The sequence below is a fragment of the Nomia melanderi genome, chromosome 6 (assembly GCF_051020985.1).
Source record: "Nomia melanderi isolate GNS246 chromosome 6, iyNomMela1, whole genome shotgun sequence".
Taxonomy (NCBI): Eukaryota; Metazoa; Arthropoda; class Insecta; order Hymenoptera; family Halictidae; genus Nomia; species Nomia melanderi.
In genome coordinates, this window is record NC_135004.1 from 320,917 (window position 1) to 337,381 (window position 16,465).

General features: G+C 29.3%; 2 protein-coding genes across 6 annotated transcripts; both read left to right on the top strand.

Moving 5' to 3' along the window:
• The first annotated feature begins 921 nt into the window (after positions 1-921).
• On the top strand, positions 922-14,740 carry LOC116432333 (methyl farnesoate epoxidase). Of its 5 annotated transcripts, none has more exons than XM_031989008.2 (10): positions 922-1,043; positions 6,597-6,872; positions 7,431-7,728; positions 9,706-9,894; positions 9,978-10,164; positions 10,471-10,588; positions 11,509-11,689; positions 12,368-12,627; positions 13,424-14,219; positions 14,396-14,740. In XM_031989008.2, exons 2-9 carry the CDS (start codon positions 6,788-6,790, stop codon positions 13,603-13,605), a joined length of 1,500 nt encoding a protein of 499 aa, XP_031844868.2. In that variant the 5' UTR covers positions 922-1,043; positions 6,597-6,787; the 3' UTR covers positions 13,606-14,219; positions 14,396-14,740. The 5 variants fall into 5 exon arrangements, with proteins under 5 accessions (XP_031844868.2, XP_031844865.2, XP_031844866.2 ...); XM_031989005.2 differs by having other exon boundaries at positions 926-1,043; positions 6,692-6,872; XM_031989006.2 differs by having other exon boundaries at positions 933-1,043; positions 6,637-6,872.
• Positions 14,596-15,264, top strand: LOC116432349 (sentrin-specific protease 8). Its single transcript, XM_031989050.1, has 2 exons — positions 14,596-14,687; positions 14,775-15,264. The coding sequence occupies exons 1-2, from the start codon at positions 14,596-14,598 to the stop codon at positions 15,262-15,264; spliced, it is 582 nt and encodes a 193-aa protein (XP_031844910.1).
• Positions 15,265-16,465: the final 1,201 nt, after the last annotated feature.

Genomic DNA, 16,465 nt, shown 5'->3' on the forward strand with positions numbered 1-16,465 from the left:
AATTTATTAAGAAAAGAAAAGTATTTTATTAACTCCTTGCCCTATGAGTTATTTTTCAACTATGTTGAGCATTTGTGTCTCCACGAGTTTGACACGTTATTAGAGGGCGGTTAAAGTAAATAAATAATAGGGGGTGCATATAAAATGAATATAAAGAGTGTTTGCTATGTTGAAACATTACACCCAATTTGTAATATGTAATATATTATAGTAACACTTAATCAATATTACTTTAGGAACATAGTTTCTTTATTTCAATCGTGTTTGTAGTTTGTCGTTGATCAGACGTTGTCCAAACATGTCATGAATATTACATTTATTGTATCAATTAAATATATTTAAATTTAAATTACGAAATACATGTTCACATTATTTCCTTACGCTAACTAATCTAAATTAAGAATAACCACGTATCCGATACTCATTCTACGTCTACGTTTACTTCAAAAGTGAACTATGGATAATAGAATAGTAATATTGAACCTATATTCAGAAAAAGTAAATAACTAATTCAGATTTGTCAAGTTCTGTTTCAAATTTCCAATATGAGTCTAATACGACGTTACAAGAGAAGGAGTTAATAATTAACTGAAGATTTGTAAATAATATTTTATAAGAAAAATTTGTGCGTTAAAGGATCAAGTGAACTGTAAATATTGTATCGTGACATATACGGTGAAATGTAATATTTCTTTACTTTTAATCAGATTTTTTATATGGAAATCGTAAAAGTAAACTTCAACGGTAGTAAATCAAGCTTTGACGTTAATGTTCTGAACGTAACACGTAAGGTGTGAAAACGTGACCTTACGGAGAGCGAATGTGCCGTTTCGTCTAGCTTGACTGGTGAACTGAACGCGAGCGAGAGAGCACGAAGTCGTGAAGGATAAAATGGGACTAACGATGCTGTATGTCCGTATGGCAAGTTATATTGTGGATGTTCGTGGTGATGTCGTACCTTTTCCTAACCCATTTACAGACGAATACGCTGGAGAAAGTAAACGGTCTGCAGTTCCTGGATACTGTTGGCGATGAGGTCCCAGGTAAACGAGGGACACTTGCTAATTGATACACATTGCTACAAATTCATTCTTATGTAATTTTGTAAAATCGTCGATTAACCCTTTGAGGACGGGAATTCTTAGGAGGGTTAAAAACCTTTTCCATAGAAAGCTAAATTAGATATCAAACTCTTGCATACTAGACAATAAGAAAACTATGCACTGTTCTTTAAAGAATTTAATATGATTAATATGTAGCTAATGTGATCCTTGTCCTTAATGGGATAAAAGAGGTTAGAATTCTGTTGTATTTAGTTGATAATTTTGTATTTGAAGAAGAGATAAGTAAAAAATAATTTTTTTATTTATCGCAAAATATCTATATCTTACTATAAAACGTAAAAATGTGATAGAGAAATTACTTGTGCGTGATTTTAAACGAAGACTATTTTAATTACGCTGGAAATCTAAAGCCAAAGCATCTGATTGTCTTTTATGTTAACAGCCAAGTATTTACATTTTTTTATTTTCTTCGACACAGTGTTTTCTGTTCTCGTGAAAAGTTTACAAAATTAATGTCTTGAATACTTTTCAGTCGATTTGTACTTTGAAAAGAAACAGTCAATGCAAAATTATTGTAACAGTGAAGTAAGTTTAAATAAACGCAAACATTTTAATCGTTTAAATAATAAATAATTATCGAAGAAAATAATTACGACTATAACGAAATAAAAAGGCTATAAATAATATATCCAACATACAAATGATATACTTACGGTCAGTGTATGAATATTGCGTCCGTTGTTTTTCGTATTTCCTTCTATTATTACTCACAAACTATATGTATTTATATACAAAAAATTATACAAGCTAATATTCACTCAGCTGAACCGACACCCTATTTTTTCAGTAAAAAATAAAATTGATTATAAGTCTGAGAATCTTTATACAAATACAAATTTTTAAGAATACAATTAGAAAAACAAAACTACAATCAATAATAGTTTTTCCTATGAAACATTACAAAAAAAGTATACTTTGGATATTTTCCACATTTTTTTATTATCGTGTGCATTTTGTTGAATTTGTTAACTTCCCAAGAATGTATAAAAATCGACAGTCTACTGTTTGTATGTATATCCTAATAAATCGAAGATCTTACGGTATATACAATATTAGATGTAGTTTCAAGAGTAGAAGACCAATAAAAGTCATGCTTTTTTATCAAAGCGATAAACCGCAGACACTGGGTTGGCGGATTCGAGGGCCCGACCGTAGAGTAAAAACTTAAAGCGCTACTTTCAGATGTAATCAAACCTTGACTAATTGTAAGTAGATCTGAACGTTGCATGAGAAGTGCACTTAAAAGAAAACAATCAGCTTCAGTGAAATTACATCACACGTTTTTATCTCATATATAATGTCTGCAGCATGTTTTCCGCCATTGTCAGGGTTCAAGTACTACCCTCACGTAATTCGATGTTTTTACGTAATTGCAGATTGTTGCTTATATTCTCAAGACTTGAAGGTAAGTCTTGTAAAGCTCGAAACAGCGTATAGGATGTTTTATTTAAGGCAGAATCTTCGATGACACGAGAAATGTTTTAATCTAGTATGAATAATTCTGAAAAAATATCTAATATTTTAAATAGAAGATTTTGTTTAGCTTTGTTAGTTAATAGTAAAATAGCGATTTGATAGTTTTGTATAATTTTACAGAAGATTATAATTTATTTGCATTATTTATAATATTTATAATAGTAATGTTGTTACTTAGTTTTCGTTTGCTAAGAAGCATATACTTTTCTCGCATTTTGCAGAATATGGCAAAGTGCACTCAAATTTAAAAAAGCTAATCAATGACCTTAAAGAGACCTTGAATATTAAAAAAATGTATAATTAGAGATTTATAGAATGATATGAAATTATTTGTCAGTGTTTATGAGGAATAATATGGAAATATGTGGTAATGCATTTTGCTTTTGCACTTCATTGGTTTTGCTACAAGGGAGCTGGTAACATACTTACTACAAAACTTCATCGTAACTTGCATCACACTTGCTAGGCTACAGAGAACTATAAAATGTGAAATTTAACTTTTATTTACATTAAAATGAAGCAAATTAATCAAAGAAACTAAAAATACCTGAATATCTCAGATTTAGAGTACTATTTTCCTATTAAAATATAGAGTAACATTTAGGCTATTTAGGCTTTAAATACATCGAATTTTCTCCGTTGAAGATCAAAAGCTTTTAATTTTCTAAACTTTCATTCTTTGAATTGATTAGATAATCTTCCTGTGTTAAGGAAGAAGTAAGTATTTATTTGAAAAAGAGTAATTTATTTATTAGCTTAAAATACGTGTCACGGTTTGATGTAACTATTTTTTACCTAACCTGGAAAATAATAAAGTCTTTGAAAAAATGTTACAAGTTCGTGAGAGTTTAAAACTTTTTGTTCAATCCAATAGAGGTGAATAAGGATAATCAATATTAGTAAAGTAATATAGTTAAGTTGTAAGGTCGAAAATTGACTCGTGGGACACGTATAATTCAGACTATCAATCGCCAAATTAATATTGGATGATTGTATCAAATTGAAGAGCTAATGATATTTGATGATTTATATTATGCACTTTATATATTGAACAATTTGATACACTGATTTGACTTTATTTGAATATTGTAGAGGGATAACGATCATTTCTGTCCTCCAAAGATAAAACACAGACAATTTTCCTTCGAATACCAAAGAAAACTTGTTCTCAAATATTCACACGTTACTTGGTCAGATATTCATATGAAACTGACTTTTTTGAATGTTTGCTTAGAACTGACCGTTCGAAATTTCTAGGGTAGATGTCAATACTGATTTTGTTACAATATTAGATGTTGACAATAAAATTTGTTTTATTAACTTTACTCGATCCTTATTAAATTAAGTTTTAATATAATAAGAACCAGCAACAGCAATATATAGAAATATATTGAAGTTTTAAATTTCCTTGCTTTCATTTATGTATTTTTGACAAAACCTATTTTCTTCTGTTTTTTGGTCTTATTATGAAGTGACAATATATTAATAGCTTCAGCTTGTCCGAATAAAAACTAAACCAATCCATAACATTTCCATTAATATAACATTTTTCAAGAAAATCTTATATCATGTTTTATTATATTAATATATTTATCATATACCTTACTATTCATATTCACCATGGTCTATAATTTTGATCGACAGAATTTGATGGACAGTTTTTAATTTTGATCTTCACAGAAGTTAAACATTTGTTAAATTACATAGCCGTGGTCCACCGTAAATTCAATCATTTAGAGATTAAACCAGCGATTCTCTTCGCGACGCGCTGAACGTAAACAGTACAATCAGCTTTGATCAATTTCTTTATGATTACGGCTATCACTAATATCAACAAACAATAGAACTTACATAAAGGTACGTCGACCCATGATCTGCAGATTTCAGTTTTCTGTTGAAATAGAAGGCAGACACATCAAATTCCGATTGTGTCTTACAAAGGCGCAGATAATCGCCAAGGAAATTAATTCGAGGACTTATAAGAATCAATCTTTCAATTTAAATATTCTAAAATTTTTCATTTTTCATCGTTGAACTTCTTCCCTTTTTTATTTATTTTATTTACATGCATTAAAAAGATTAAAAAAGTATAAAAGAAAATATTTTTATATCCTTTTAAGAGTTGTTTGCTAGTACTTCGATGGCATTTTTCTGGTCGATACTAAACTTTCTGTGAGAATAATATCTGAGGAGGTCGAGTCCTACCTCTCTCAGTTATTATTGTTTTAAAACTAATTTATTACTTAACTGTTTCTTGTTCGACACTTTTTTCGGTCGTTTTGCCTATAAAACTCCCAATGAATATGGACTCGGTACGAGAATGGTCAAGAGAAAGTTGTGAATTCGTAAAATACAAACGAAGAAGTCGCTGTAATTTGCAAAATGCTATATATATATATATACGCTTACTCTAAAAGAAAGTTGACAAAGTAATGACACAAGGTTATCGATGATGCGAATAACTTTCTCAAATTGTTTAGTGCTGGACTTGAAAGATTTGTATTCCCTAACCTTGGGTTTCTGGAACCTTTTTTAATAGTGTCCCTAAACTTTTCTGTAACTTTCTTTTTATTTTTTGTTTTTAACACTAGGTTTACGAACGTGTATTGTATGGTTTATGCTATTCTTCCCAGAAAAATCGATGTTCTGTCGTTTAGATCTTGGAAATTAGATTTAAAAATAGATTGTTAGAATACATATTGGTGTACTTGCATTAATTAAAACCAACACTAAAGTCTACTAGGTACGGTTTAGAAAATTCAAATCTAGTAAATCTAGTGTTAACACTAAAACTACCGAGCAATTAAAGTGATTTATTTCCAATTTTTTATAAAAATTAGAACCGTACGTTACTTGAGATTGGGAAGGTCTCCTAATTTCACAAAACTTTCACAAGAACGCTTTCATAATTTAAATACTTGCAAAATGTAAATTCTGAGGTGGGTCAATTTGACCTGCCCAGTAGTTCTAGTGCTAACCAGAGTAAATATATAGAAACAGGATGTAATATAATAAATACAACATAACATTAAAATATAATTAAAAAGGGGTAAAATATAAAAGCAATTTTTTACGGTTATTTCGGCAACTAAAAGAGAGTGTCGATTTCGTCAGAGGAGAAAGTTGTTCGAAATAATGATCTTAACGACATAATTCAAGCTCATCGAAATCGGAGCAGCTCCTTTTTTCATATATATTTACCATAAAATACTATAAAGTTTATTATTCTAATACTGTTAAAAATATTTTAAGAGTAATAAATACGTCATACATATTACGTGTATCTTATTACAACACTAGCACAAAAAGGGGCTACAAACGAAAAAATTAAAAAGCAAACCATCGTAAAACAAATCACGACAATCACCGTTACAAACAATTTAACGTGCTTAGTTAATGCCTTCTTTAAAAATAAACAGCGCTCAAACTGTAGAGCTGTACAAAATAATAAACACAATAATTGCTTTATTTGTTCACGAATTATATAGAAATCAATTAATTTAAGAGAATTCAATTATTAGAAATATATATTCTGTAATGTATAGATAAAAATTGTTTATTAATTCTTCAACATATTTTCTGGATGCCGACGTTCGAAATAAATTTAAGAAACAATAGTTTTATGATGAAGTGAATAGTGTGGTGAGAGTTAAATTGCTTTCTTCGTATGACTGCGTTTGCCATTGGTTCCCATCGCTACTGTATTTTGTAATGAGCTGCGCAGTAACGGGGCCACTTCACAATTTCGAGACTGAGTTCCAGGTGCGCGGTACCTGTACGAATTCTTGACCATTTATTCGTGAAACCCCGAGCTTAACAGTAGTAGTCAACATGTGGTGAAAGGGTCACATAATTTATATAATCTTCCACGACAGAATTCCGCAGTTTTATATGTGAGCTTGTTCCAAGAGAACGTGTGTATATCTTCGTTGGTTCCAAATTGTTCATACTTGACTACTATAGTTATTAAAATGTGAATTGATTTTAATAACACAGAATTCACGTGCATAATGAAAATCGTTTATTCTTAAATAAGTATCTTCCCGAGAAGCAAAGGAAAAAGTATTCTTTCCAAACAAGTGACTTAACAGGATAATACAGTGTGGCAATTTTTAAAATTTCGACCGAATGTTGGTGTAACATACAAGGTGTGTAGTGAAAGTATAAGGATATTTATTGCGACAACAATGTGGTTTGCTGTTTTATCAGTCGTGATTGTGTTAATTTTGAAAGTGCTGCTTGATTATGGACGTTCGCGCAAATCTCCTCCAGGTAAGCGTCATATATTAGTTCGTTCATAAATAATGTTTTTTCGTTTTTCTTTTATTTTATAAGTTAAATGAAACTAACGATTAAACTAAAAATGAGACTAATTATTACTTTTTAAAAAGTAATTCGTTATCTACTAATAATGAAATGGACTATATTTTAAATTCAAGAAAGTTCGGTTTAACTTCAGTTTCAAAAATAAAAGAAATATAAACAAGTTACATTATTTACAGGATGATGAGATAGAATTCTTCAGATAGAAGTCTCTAAGTTTAACGCCAGAACTACCAAATGGGTCAAAATGGCCCATTCTCGATATTTTCCATTACAGTTACTAAAAAAGCACATATGCTTCTTCAAACAATTATTAAAGAATTTGATTCAGTTATACCCAGACTGAAATATAAATCAATTAAATCTAATAAATACAAGCTTATAGCTTCTATAAAGAAATTGTAAAAAGTCAGTTTAAGTATTTGGTAGTTCTAGTGTCAATAATAAGGTTTAATAAATGTTTCTTAAGCCCACGCATTTTTACGCGTACTCGTTGTCTTACCGAAGGTCCGCGAGGTCTGCCCATCATCGGAAACTTCCTCGACGTTGCTAGGTTGGTGAGGAAAGAAAAATTGTTCTCTGACATTTGGAACCGTTTGGCTGAAAAGTATGGACCGGTTTGTAGCATTAAATTGGGCATGCAGGAACCAACGATTATTGTTTCCGGAAAAGACGCTATTACGGAGATGTTGAATCGACCAGAATTTGATGGCCGACCAAACGGGCCCACCTTTAAAATCAGATGTGGTGGCACGCCGCAAGGATTATTGTTCACGGACTCGGGTATTTGGCATAGTCAAAGAAGGTATAATTTATTTTCAAAATTGAGCTGGGGATTGTGAAAAGAAAATCTCAGGATTTTGAGCAGTATCCCAATTCTGAAGGCTTCTATACATAATGAGACTTATTTTGTGATATATCCCGAGACAAGTGATGGGTTTGAGTCTTTTTCACCGTTTATAAAATGTGTTATGACATGTAACTAGTTTTATGAAACCGGTGGCGATGTGTGCATCGTACAAGAGTCTCTTTTACTTTTCTTGTGATATGAGTATATCAACATATTATACAAAACACGAAAAAGACTCAAAACCATCGGTAATTTCGAGACATGTCCCAATATAAGTCTTTAACTTTGAAGTATTATTGTAAAGATCTTAAGTCCTCGAAGCTTTAAGACTCAACCTTAAAGGCTAAGTCTTTGAAACTCCAAAATTCCACCTTGAAGCTTTGATAGCTCGATCTGAGTCTGAAGAGCTTTCAACGTTCAATCTTTATGCTCAAAGAGTCGAACTGTTTATTGTTGATATATTAACACCATACAATTAACGCATTAATTAACAATTTACTTAACATATTAATATAGCAACAAATGGCTCGAATCTTCAATAGACTCGATATCAGACTCGAGCATCGAAGACTTTTAGAGCTCTAGATCTAGAGCCTAGATTTGAGTTCTGAGAGCTACAGCTCTTAAGGTTTGAGTCGCAGCTTTCAAAGCTGGAAGCTCAAGATTTGTTTTTACATAGCTACTTTGAAATTGATACTGGTTTCATGAGACATTATAACATAAGTATCAAACTCATCTCTTTCCACGGGACATGGCACAAGGCAAGTTCCATTGTACATAGTGGGCTTAACATTTTTCACATCTGGTCTTCATTTCGGTGCTTTAATACGAACAATCCAAGGAATTTCCATCTGCACTTACATCAACAGCTTTCAACCTGTTTTTATTCTCAACAAAATTTTAACTGAACTATGAGATAGTAGTTGCTACCTTATATTAAAACGAGAACATTCGTTTTTAGAAAGATTTTACAGAATTCTTTTGGGGATTCGCTAACGCAAGACTTTTCACAGGTGAAAGTTGCTGTTAAATATGCATAATTTCATTTATTTGCATATCATAAAGTAATTCTAGTTTACTAGTTTCTCCAAAATTTGATATTATGAATACTTTTATGTCACGATATCATTACAAATTTAAATTCTCAGGAGTAGTAGAAACTATTACGTTTTCGTTTTCAATCATTGCTACTTTGTTGCCGAAGTTAAAGAAAAATAATAAAAAATTGAATTGAACTTTATACATTTACTAGTGATTTTTACAGTTATTTATATATCACATATATACCAACGTTCGATATTTTAATCTCATTAATGAAAGATTTATCCATTGGAGGAACATTTTTATTTATTTTGACATTATAACATGTTTCACACTTTTGACAGTTGATATACACTGACGATAGAGAGTATGGGAATAATTAATAAAAAAGATTTAATTAAACTGATCTCATACCTGAATGCAAGTAATCAATGTGTCGTTTACTGTTTATGGCTTGTGTCATTTATAATTTATGATTTTATAGACTATATTAAATTTTTGAAAAATAATATTTTACATTGTTAAAAATTGTAAAACCTAATCTCGTATTTTTAGCCAATAACATTCGCGATAAAAAGTTTTTTAATTCACTTTGCCTGTTTCATAATACGTATTAATGTTATCTATTCAGATTTTATTTCTTCCTTGGTTATATTAAAAAAAAATATTAAATATTAAATAAGTACATGAATATTATGTGTATACAATTTTTACAATCTTTTAATCTTTTCTTCCATTGTTTCTTTTGAACAATCGTAATAGTAAGAGAATATTTAATACAAAATTATTGGAACTAAAAACAATCTTTAAAAATACTGTTAAATGTTTTTATAAAAACTATTCATGACATTCATACAATTCACTGTAAATATTATTTTTTTACGCATACAGGTTTACAATAAGAACTCTTAGGCAACTTGGTTTCGGAAAATACTCGATGGATTATATACTTCAGCAGGATGTGTGCACGTTAATAAATATAATAATTGAAATGACGAAAGATGGATCGCCAATTAATATTTACTCCTTCATTTGTCTCGCCGTTTTTAGTCACGTTTGGTTCTTGCTGGAAGGAACGAAGTACGTAGTCATATAAATTGTATTCATTATTTTAAATTTATATTTTGTTGTTAAACCATTTTTTTCTGTTTAACAATGTTCAGATTCGATATAGGCTCGGAGACTCCACAATTGAAGGAAGCGATAAGCATATTCAAGGATATACTTAGAAACGTGAACGTTTGTGGTGGCATTGTCAATCATTTTCCTGTTTTGAGGTATTTCTTCCCTCGCTTAACAGGACTTAAATTATTTGAAGAGCGACAAAAACGTATAGATGACTTCTTTTTGGTAAGTTTGGTGATCCTTGTGTATAATTAATCAATTCAGTATTGCAATTAAAAAATAAATTTATAATTCTTCCTTTGCAAAACTAAAAACTTCATTAGTCTAAAGTTATTATTAACTACATAAATAAAATGATATTTTCATTTAATTTAATTACTCGATAATTAAACTTAAATTTGCTATTTAGTACTATAATTTGAATTTTCGTAAACAAATTACAAAACAATGCTAAATGATATTAATATATGTTCACTTATTGTTTAATTATAGGTCTTTATATATTTTTCGTTTATTCTGTTTTGTTTATAGGAGGTGGTATCTAAACATAAAACGGATAAAGTGTCTGGGGAAAGTACAAATTTTGTGGACTCTTATTTGGAGGAAATAGAAGTACAAAACAAGAAGTCACTTTTTTCTTCTTTCAATGGTAATTTTCGGTGTTATATATATTAGATATATAATTTCAAGCTATTTATATTTTCCTTCATTTATGCGAAAGTATAGGAGAAATCCTGAAAGCAATTTAAAAAAAGAAATGCATTCAGCAAATAATAATTTTATTTATGTAGCTCTTTTCATACCACATTTTTATTTATTTTTTTCTTCCAATATACTTTTCTTTCTTACTCTGTATTATAAGTTGGTATTTAGTTTATAAACATGACCTCTGACATGTCAATGTTAGAACTAATTTGTAATTCTTGAAATTACCACTTACACAAACTGATCATACCAAACTTGATTAGATCAACGTTGATCAGCTTAAGACCGGTTTAGTATTGAAATGTTGTGGAACGGTCAAACGAGGATTCGAAGGTTAAGAACTAATTCCAATAAACCGGTTATTCACTTCTATATGCATATTTAATTTAGGTCACTTCTTGGTTAAAGATTTTCTAGATATCCAACCTGCGTATGATACAAACGCGCATCAAAGCCTTGGCTTAACACGTTCGCGACCAGTGTCACAAATATGTGACACTGAACATTTTGTAGTTTGTGTAAAGAAAATTAAATTACTGTCACTGTGTTTGTATTTTAAATTGTAACGCATAGAATAAGGCGTAGGAGGTTGTCGCGATATTTTTCTTGATTGTTAATTGTATTTTATGGAAACGATATGCTGTGTTTAATCAAATATTGTAACTGTGAAGATTGATACTGTAACACACTGGTCGCAAACGTGTTAATGCATATTTTATTGTAATACTAGGATATAATGGAGACATTTATCGATCATTACAATAAAAATCACAAAAGTGAAGAGAATAGGTGTTTTTCATATTACATTTTACATTGAAATGTTTCCTTTTTACATTAATCATTATGTAAATACCTCTTTTGCAGAAAGTCAGCTGCAATATGTTTTGAAAGACTTATTTGTTGCTAGTGTAGATACAACAGACAATATGATTGGTTTTGTCATAGCATACCTCGTAGTACATCGTGATGTACAACTTAAAATTCAGGATGAAATCGATAAAACCATAGGGAGAAGTGTTTGTCCATCTCTTAGTGATAAAAATCGGTAAGACGTATTTGAATGAAAAAACACAAGTTTTCCTAAAATCGCATAAAAATTTAACGACTGGATATAATATGTGTAAAATATTTTATATATACTATGCTGAATATAGTATTGATAAAGATTGAGAAACAATTAGACAATAAAGAATTACGTTATATATGTAACAAGATATCTACGTTCTTTATTTTCTAATTGCAAATATATAATAAAATAAGCAAAATCAACGTAATTAATTCAAATATGCTTAATTTATTCATTGATTCTTTAAAAATAATACCACTGTTCCCCGATTTAGTTTTAATATTACAAAGATAACATAAATTAAAAAAAAAAACGAAAAGATGGTATTATCTCGCAATTAATTCTCCGAAAGAATGATGGATACGTCCGAGTTAATTAATTAACATGATAAATGAACATGATATTCATACAAACTTTTTGTTCTTTAACTTTTGTCAGTACGCGTACAAATATTTTTAAATAAAAATGTAATAAAGTTTCCGGTTTTTCTCATTGTTCACTGACATGTTTAAAATCGATTGAAAAGATACTGTTTTATATTTTTTATTATTTTTCAACGTACAGTAAAACGATTCTCGCTACTTCGTAGCGAATGAATACTTGTTCAAGCTGTATTACTTTTCTGTTTTGTAAAATTATTAACATATTTATTGACAGATTACCATACCTGAATGCAGCCTTGACTGAAGTATCGAGACTGGCGAACGTTGCTCCAAATAGTCTTCCTCATCGAGCATTGTCTGATTCGAATTTATTAGGTTTCGAAATAAAACGGAATTATACATTAATAGCCAACTTCAAAAGCGTTCATTTGGACAAAGAGCATTGGGGCGATCCAGAAGTATTCCGGCCAGAAAGATTCATCAATAAGGAAGGAGAATTTGTTGACGACCCGTGGGTTATGGCGTTTGGAATAGGTAAATATCTACTTTTCTTTATGGGTGGCACAGAATAATGGTCGTTAATAGTCTAATTGCTATTTTCGAGCCGTCAAGAAAAAAAGCTTTCGTTAATATATTTAATACTATTTTTATTAATAATTAAAATAATAATTAATATTATTAGTAACACTGTTTATTCTGAGCCAATCACATAACATATGCTACAAAATGATCGGTCATTTTATTAAGTTAAATAATACAGTTTAATTAACACGTTAAGCGCCGTGTCAATCACCGATGACTGACACTTCTGAGTTACTTGAAAACAATCGTAACATGCAAGATAACCGATGTCGAATAAAGATGTTTAATAACGTAACAAAGTTAATAATAGTGTACTGCAAGGATTGCAATGTCAAATAATTAATAATTGTCCCTGCTTGTCTTTGTTGAAAAAGAATAATTCTACGAAACAACGACCAAGATTTTCGTGGCGCTTAACGTGTTAATTAATGTTAAATAATAATTTTTAAAAGTAGCTTATATAAAGTAGTAATCATTTATTCGTTTGTGAATTCAACAATAATAAGGGGTACATTTTTTATGAAAATTAAGCCTGGTTCATGAAATCAACTTGAAGTATGGGAAATGTAGGTATATATTTACTATTCAATTAAATAAAAGTGTTTAAAAATAAGGTATTGTAACAAATGGAAAATTGATTAGGGTAATTAGAAGTGAGTTGAACAAAGTATACAAATATACATAATTTTATTATTATATTATATAATTTTCTTTGATTGTTGTCTATTCTTTACATATTTTTTTATAGGTCGCAGAAAATGTCTGGGTGAAACGATGGCAAGAAATACAGTTTTTCTTTTTATAGCATGTCTTTTGCAAAAACTCCATTTTACGTTACCAGAAAAGCACCCAAAACCTGAACTCCACGGAATCGACGGTTTCCTTACATCGCCGCCTAAAATGGAAATTATCGTCACTCAAAGACAGTGATTTTAAAAATCAAAACTATATGTTTATTAATTTAAATATTCGAAGAAAGTTAATTATCTTCAATTGTAAATTGATGTAGGCGTAATTAATTTCATTTTCTTTATGACGATCAGACTATTGGGGCATTATCTTTAACAATTCATCATCTTGGGTACATTATTCATGACACAGAGTAAACGAAAATAAATATATCTTATATAATTCTAAAATCCGGAATACAATATTTTTCTTTTCGATTCACGTATGTTTGAATTTAGCGGTAAATCTATTTAAGAGGATTCAGTTCCTCGTTTCATTGTAAGATGGCGTGGAAATATTGTTAAATTATGAGTCAGTATTTTCTTGTATGGATTTACCACGTTTATGCTTTATCAGAGGATTCGAATTTACGACTGATTTAAAATAATCAAAATTGATACTGTAATCGTCTTGTTTAAAAATAAAAAAAGTCAATTTTCTGACGAAATAATATTAATCAATTTCGATAATAGTGAAAGACGAAGAGGATTGTATTAGAGTTTATTAATATAAAAAGAAAAAATTTGTTTACCTGTATTTACATCAGTGTTAAATGACGAATATAAATAAACAAATCATATTTTGTTGATCATATTGTAAGTATACATTAAATGTTTTAAATATTATTGTATAGATGTATATACTCTTATACTTTTAATACATGTTTGATAAAATGTATAGTTTTGTGAAAATGTTTCGAAGTTCTATTCACTTTCTGTTTAAGAGTATTATTATTATGTTTAATTTAAGATAAATTGTTTTAACGGTTCAGGTTCTAAAAATACTGCAAAGTATGTACCATTTTCATTGAAATGCTGCTATGAACCAAATGTATCTACATGTTTAACAAAAATAAGAATGATATATTTCAAGGTATTAAGGGTTCACACATATTGGGCAATGTCAGCTTAAGTTACATATTACTGTAGATTCTACGCAATTAATGGACATTTATGTATGATATTGGGTAATATGGCAAAAAAAAGTTCAGATGAAATTGTTTTATGTTATTATGATTGTGTGCTTAGAAGAAGCGATGTAGCATTATTACAAGGAACACAATGGTTGAACGATGTTATAATAGGATTTTATTTTGAATATTTGGATGTCACAATTAATAAAAATGAAAAAAAAGATATATGCTTTCTTAGCCCAGAACTAACACAATTGTTGAAACTGACTGAACCATCTCAATATAATATCTTCTTGGATTCTCTTAATGCATTAGAATGCAAGTGTGTATTCTTTCCTTTAAATAATTGCGAGAGTAGAGAATCAGCAGGAGGATCACATTGGAGTTTATTATTATATTGCAAGGAAGAAAAAACATGTTACCATTTTGATTCATGTAAAGGTTGCAATTATGCTGCAAAATTTGCAAGGAATGTACTGAATTATATGCTTGGCAACGATGAGCCTAACAAGAAATTTCTGGAGCCAAATTGTCCACAACAAGACAATGGATATGACTGTGGACTTTATGTTTTGTGCTTAACAGATATAATTACAGAATATGTTCTGAAAACTGGGAGAGTAAGTGGATGTGACTACAGTCAAACTAAAAGTTTCGTTTCTAAGAAACGTGCACAATTATTGCACTTAATAGATGAGCTAAAACATACAGAGAGTCTTAAACAATGATGTGTGTAGTTTGTGTATTTATAATTCTTATACATTTGAAAATATTATAAATGCATGTATCTTAAACCTAATTTTCATTGTATAGTCATTATGTATTTTGTTAATAATATATTGCAAAAATGTACATAAACAATACATAAATAAAAACTATTTTTTAAGGTGTGTAGTAGCTGAAATATTTGTTTACAGAATTTTTGACATTTTTTGATTGTAGAATTAAGAAATATTTAGAATATTGTATATCACAATTTATGATTCTTCTCCATTGATTTCTTTATACGTTTGTTCCTATTCTGTATTAAATTCATGTTTGATTTTTTGTCAAGACAATTTTTAACATAAATATTGAGATTTTAATCTACTGCACATATGCAATACAGTGTTAATGTGTAATCTATTTTATTATGCAGTTTACATAAACGGACGTGATGTTTATTCATTGAAAATGTGAAAAATTTGTAAAAGAAACAAATTTTCACTTCTGTACTTACTTTATTGTGTATTATTATATATTAATACCATATTTCATGTAATAAGTGAACAATGTATGTGACAACTTTTACAGAATTAGTTAATTGCAAACAGATGATCAGCATAGTTTATTGGTCTTTAAAAATTAAATAGTTTATATTTTATAATAATCTTTCGAATACATTTTTTATGATTAAAGAATCCTTCATTTGTAATTTGAACATGAAATAAATTATATTTTCGTCTACCTGTGATTTTGTTTGTTCACTCGATTTGATACCTATATTGTTATGTTACAAATGTGAATAATTACAGGTACATGTTAATCATAGAATATCCTGCTTGTCCTATTATTAAATAATCTTATCAATAAATCATTAAATAAAAAATATATTAATATATTTATATTATTTCATGATACAATATACGTACACTTACACATGATAAAATAGTCGGTACTGTTATTATTACTCGAGTGTGTATCCGATAAATTTTAAATGTTTAAGAAACAATTAGAGCGTCGCGCAACGATAATAGCTTTCAAATATAATAGCCAATTTATGTGAATGCGTTCTATTTTACGATTTAAGAGCTCAGAAGACTGTTTTTTTCCAAGAACCGACTAGGGATTCTGTCCCTAATCTTTGTTAATTATGAAAACTGTGAAGTGAACAAGTTTTTTCGAAAAAGACGCTAAACATGTATTTTATAGATTATTATTTATATATTC

Bases quoted from the DNA above. Each gene is read 5' to 3' on its own strand.
- LOC116432333 (XM_031989005.2), top strand. The intron at 7,729-9,705 runs GTATAATTTATT...TTACGCATACAG, and splicing joins ATTTGGCATAGTCAAAGAAG to GTTTACAATAAGAACTCTTA. The intron at 10,165-10,470 runs GTAAGTTTGGTG...TTTTGTTTATAG, and splicing joins GTATAGATGACTTCTTTTTG to GAGGTGGTATCTAAACATAA.
- LOC116432349 (XM_031989050.1), top strand. From the start codon at position 14,596: ATGGCAAAAAAAAGTTCAGATGAAATTGTTTTATGTTATTATGATTGT. The intron at 14,688-14,774 runs GTTGAACGATGT...ATGCTTTCTTAG, and splicing joins TTATTACAAGGAACACAATG to CCCAGAACTAACACAATTGT.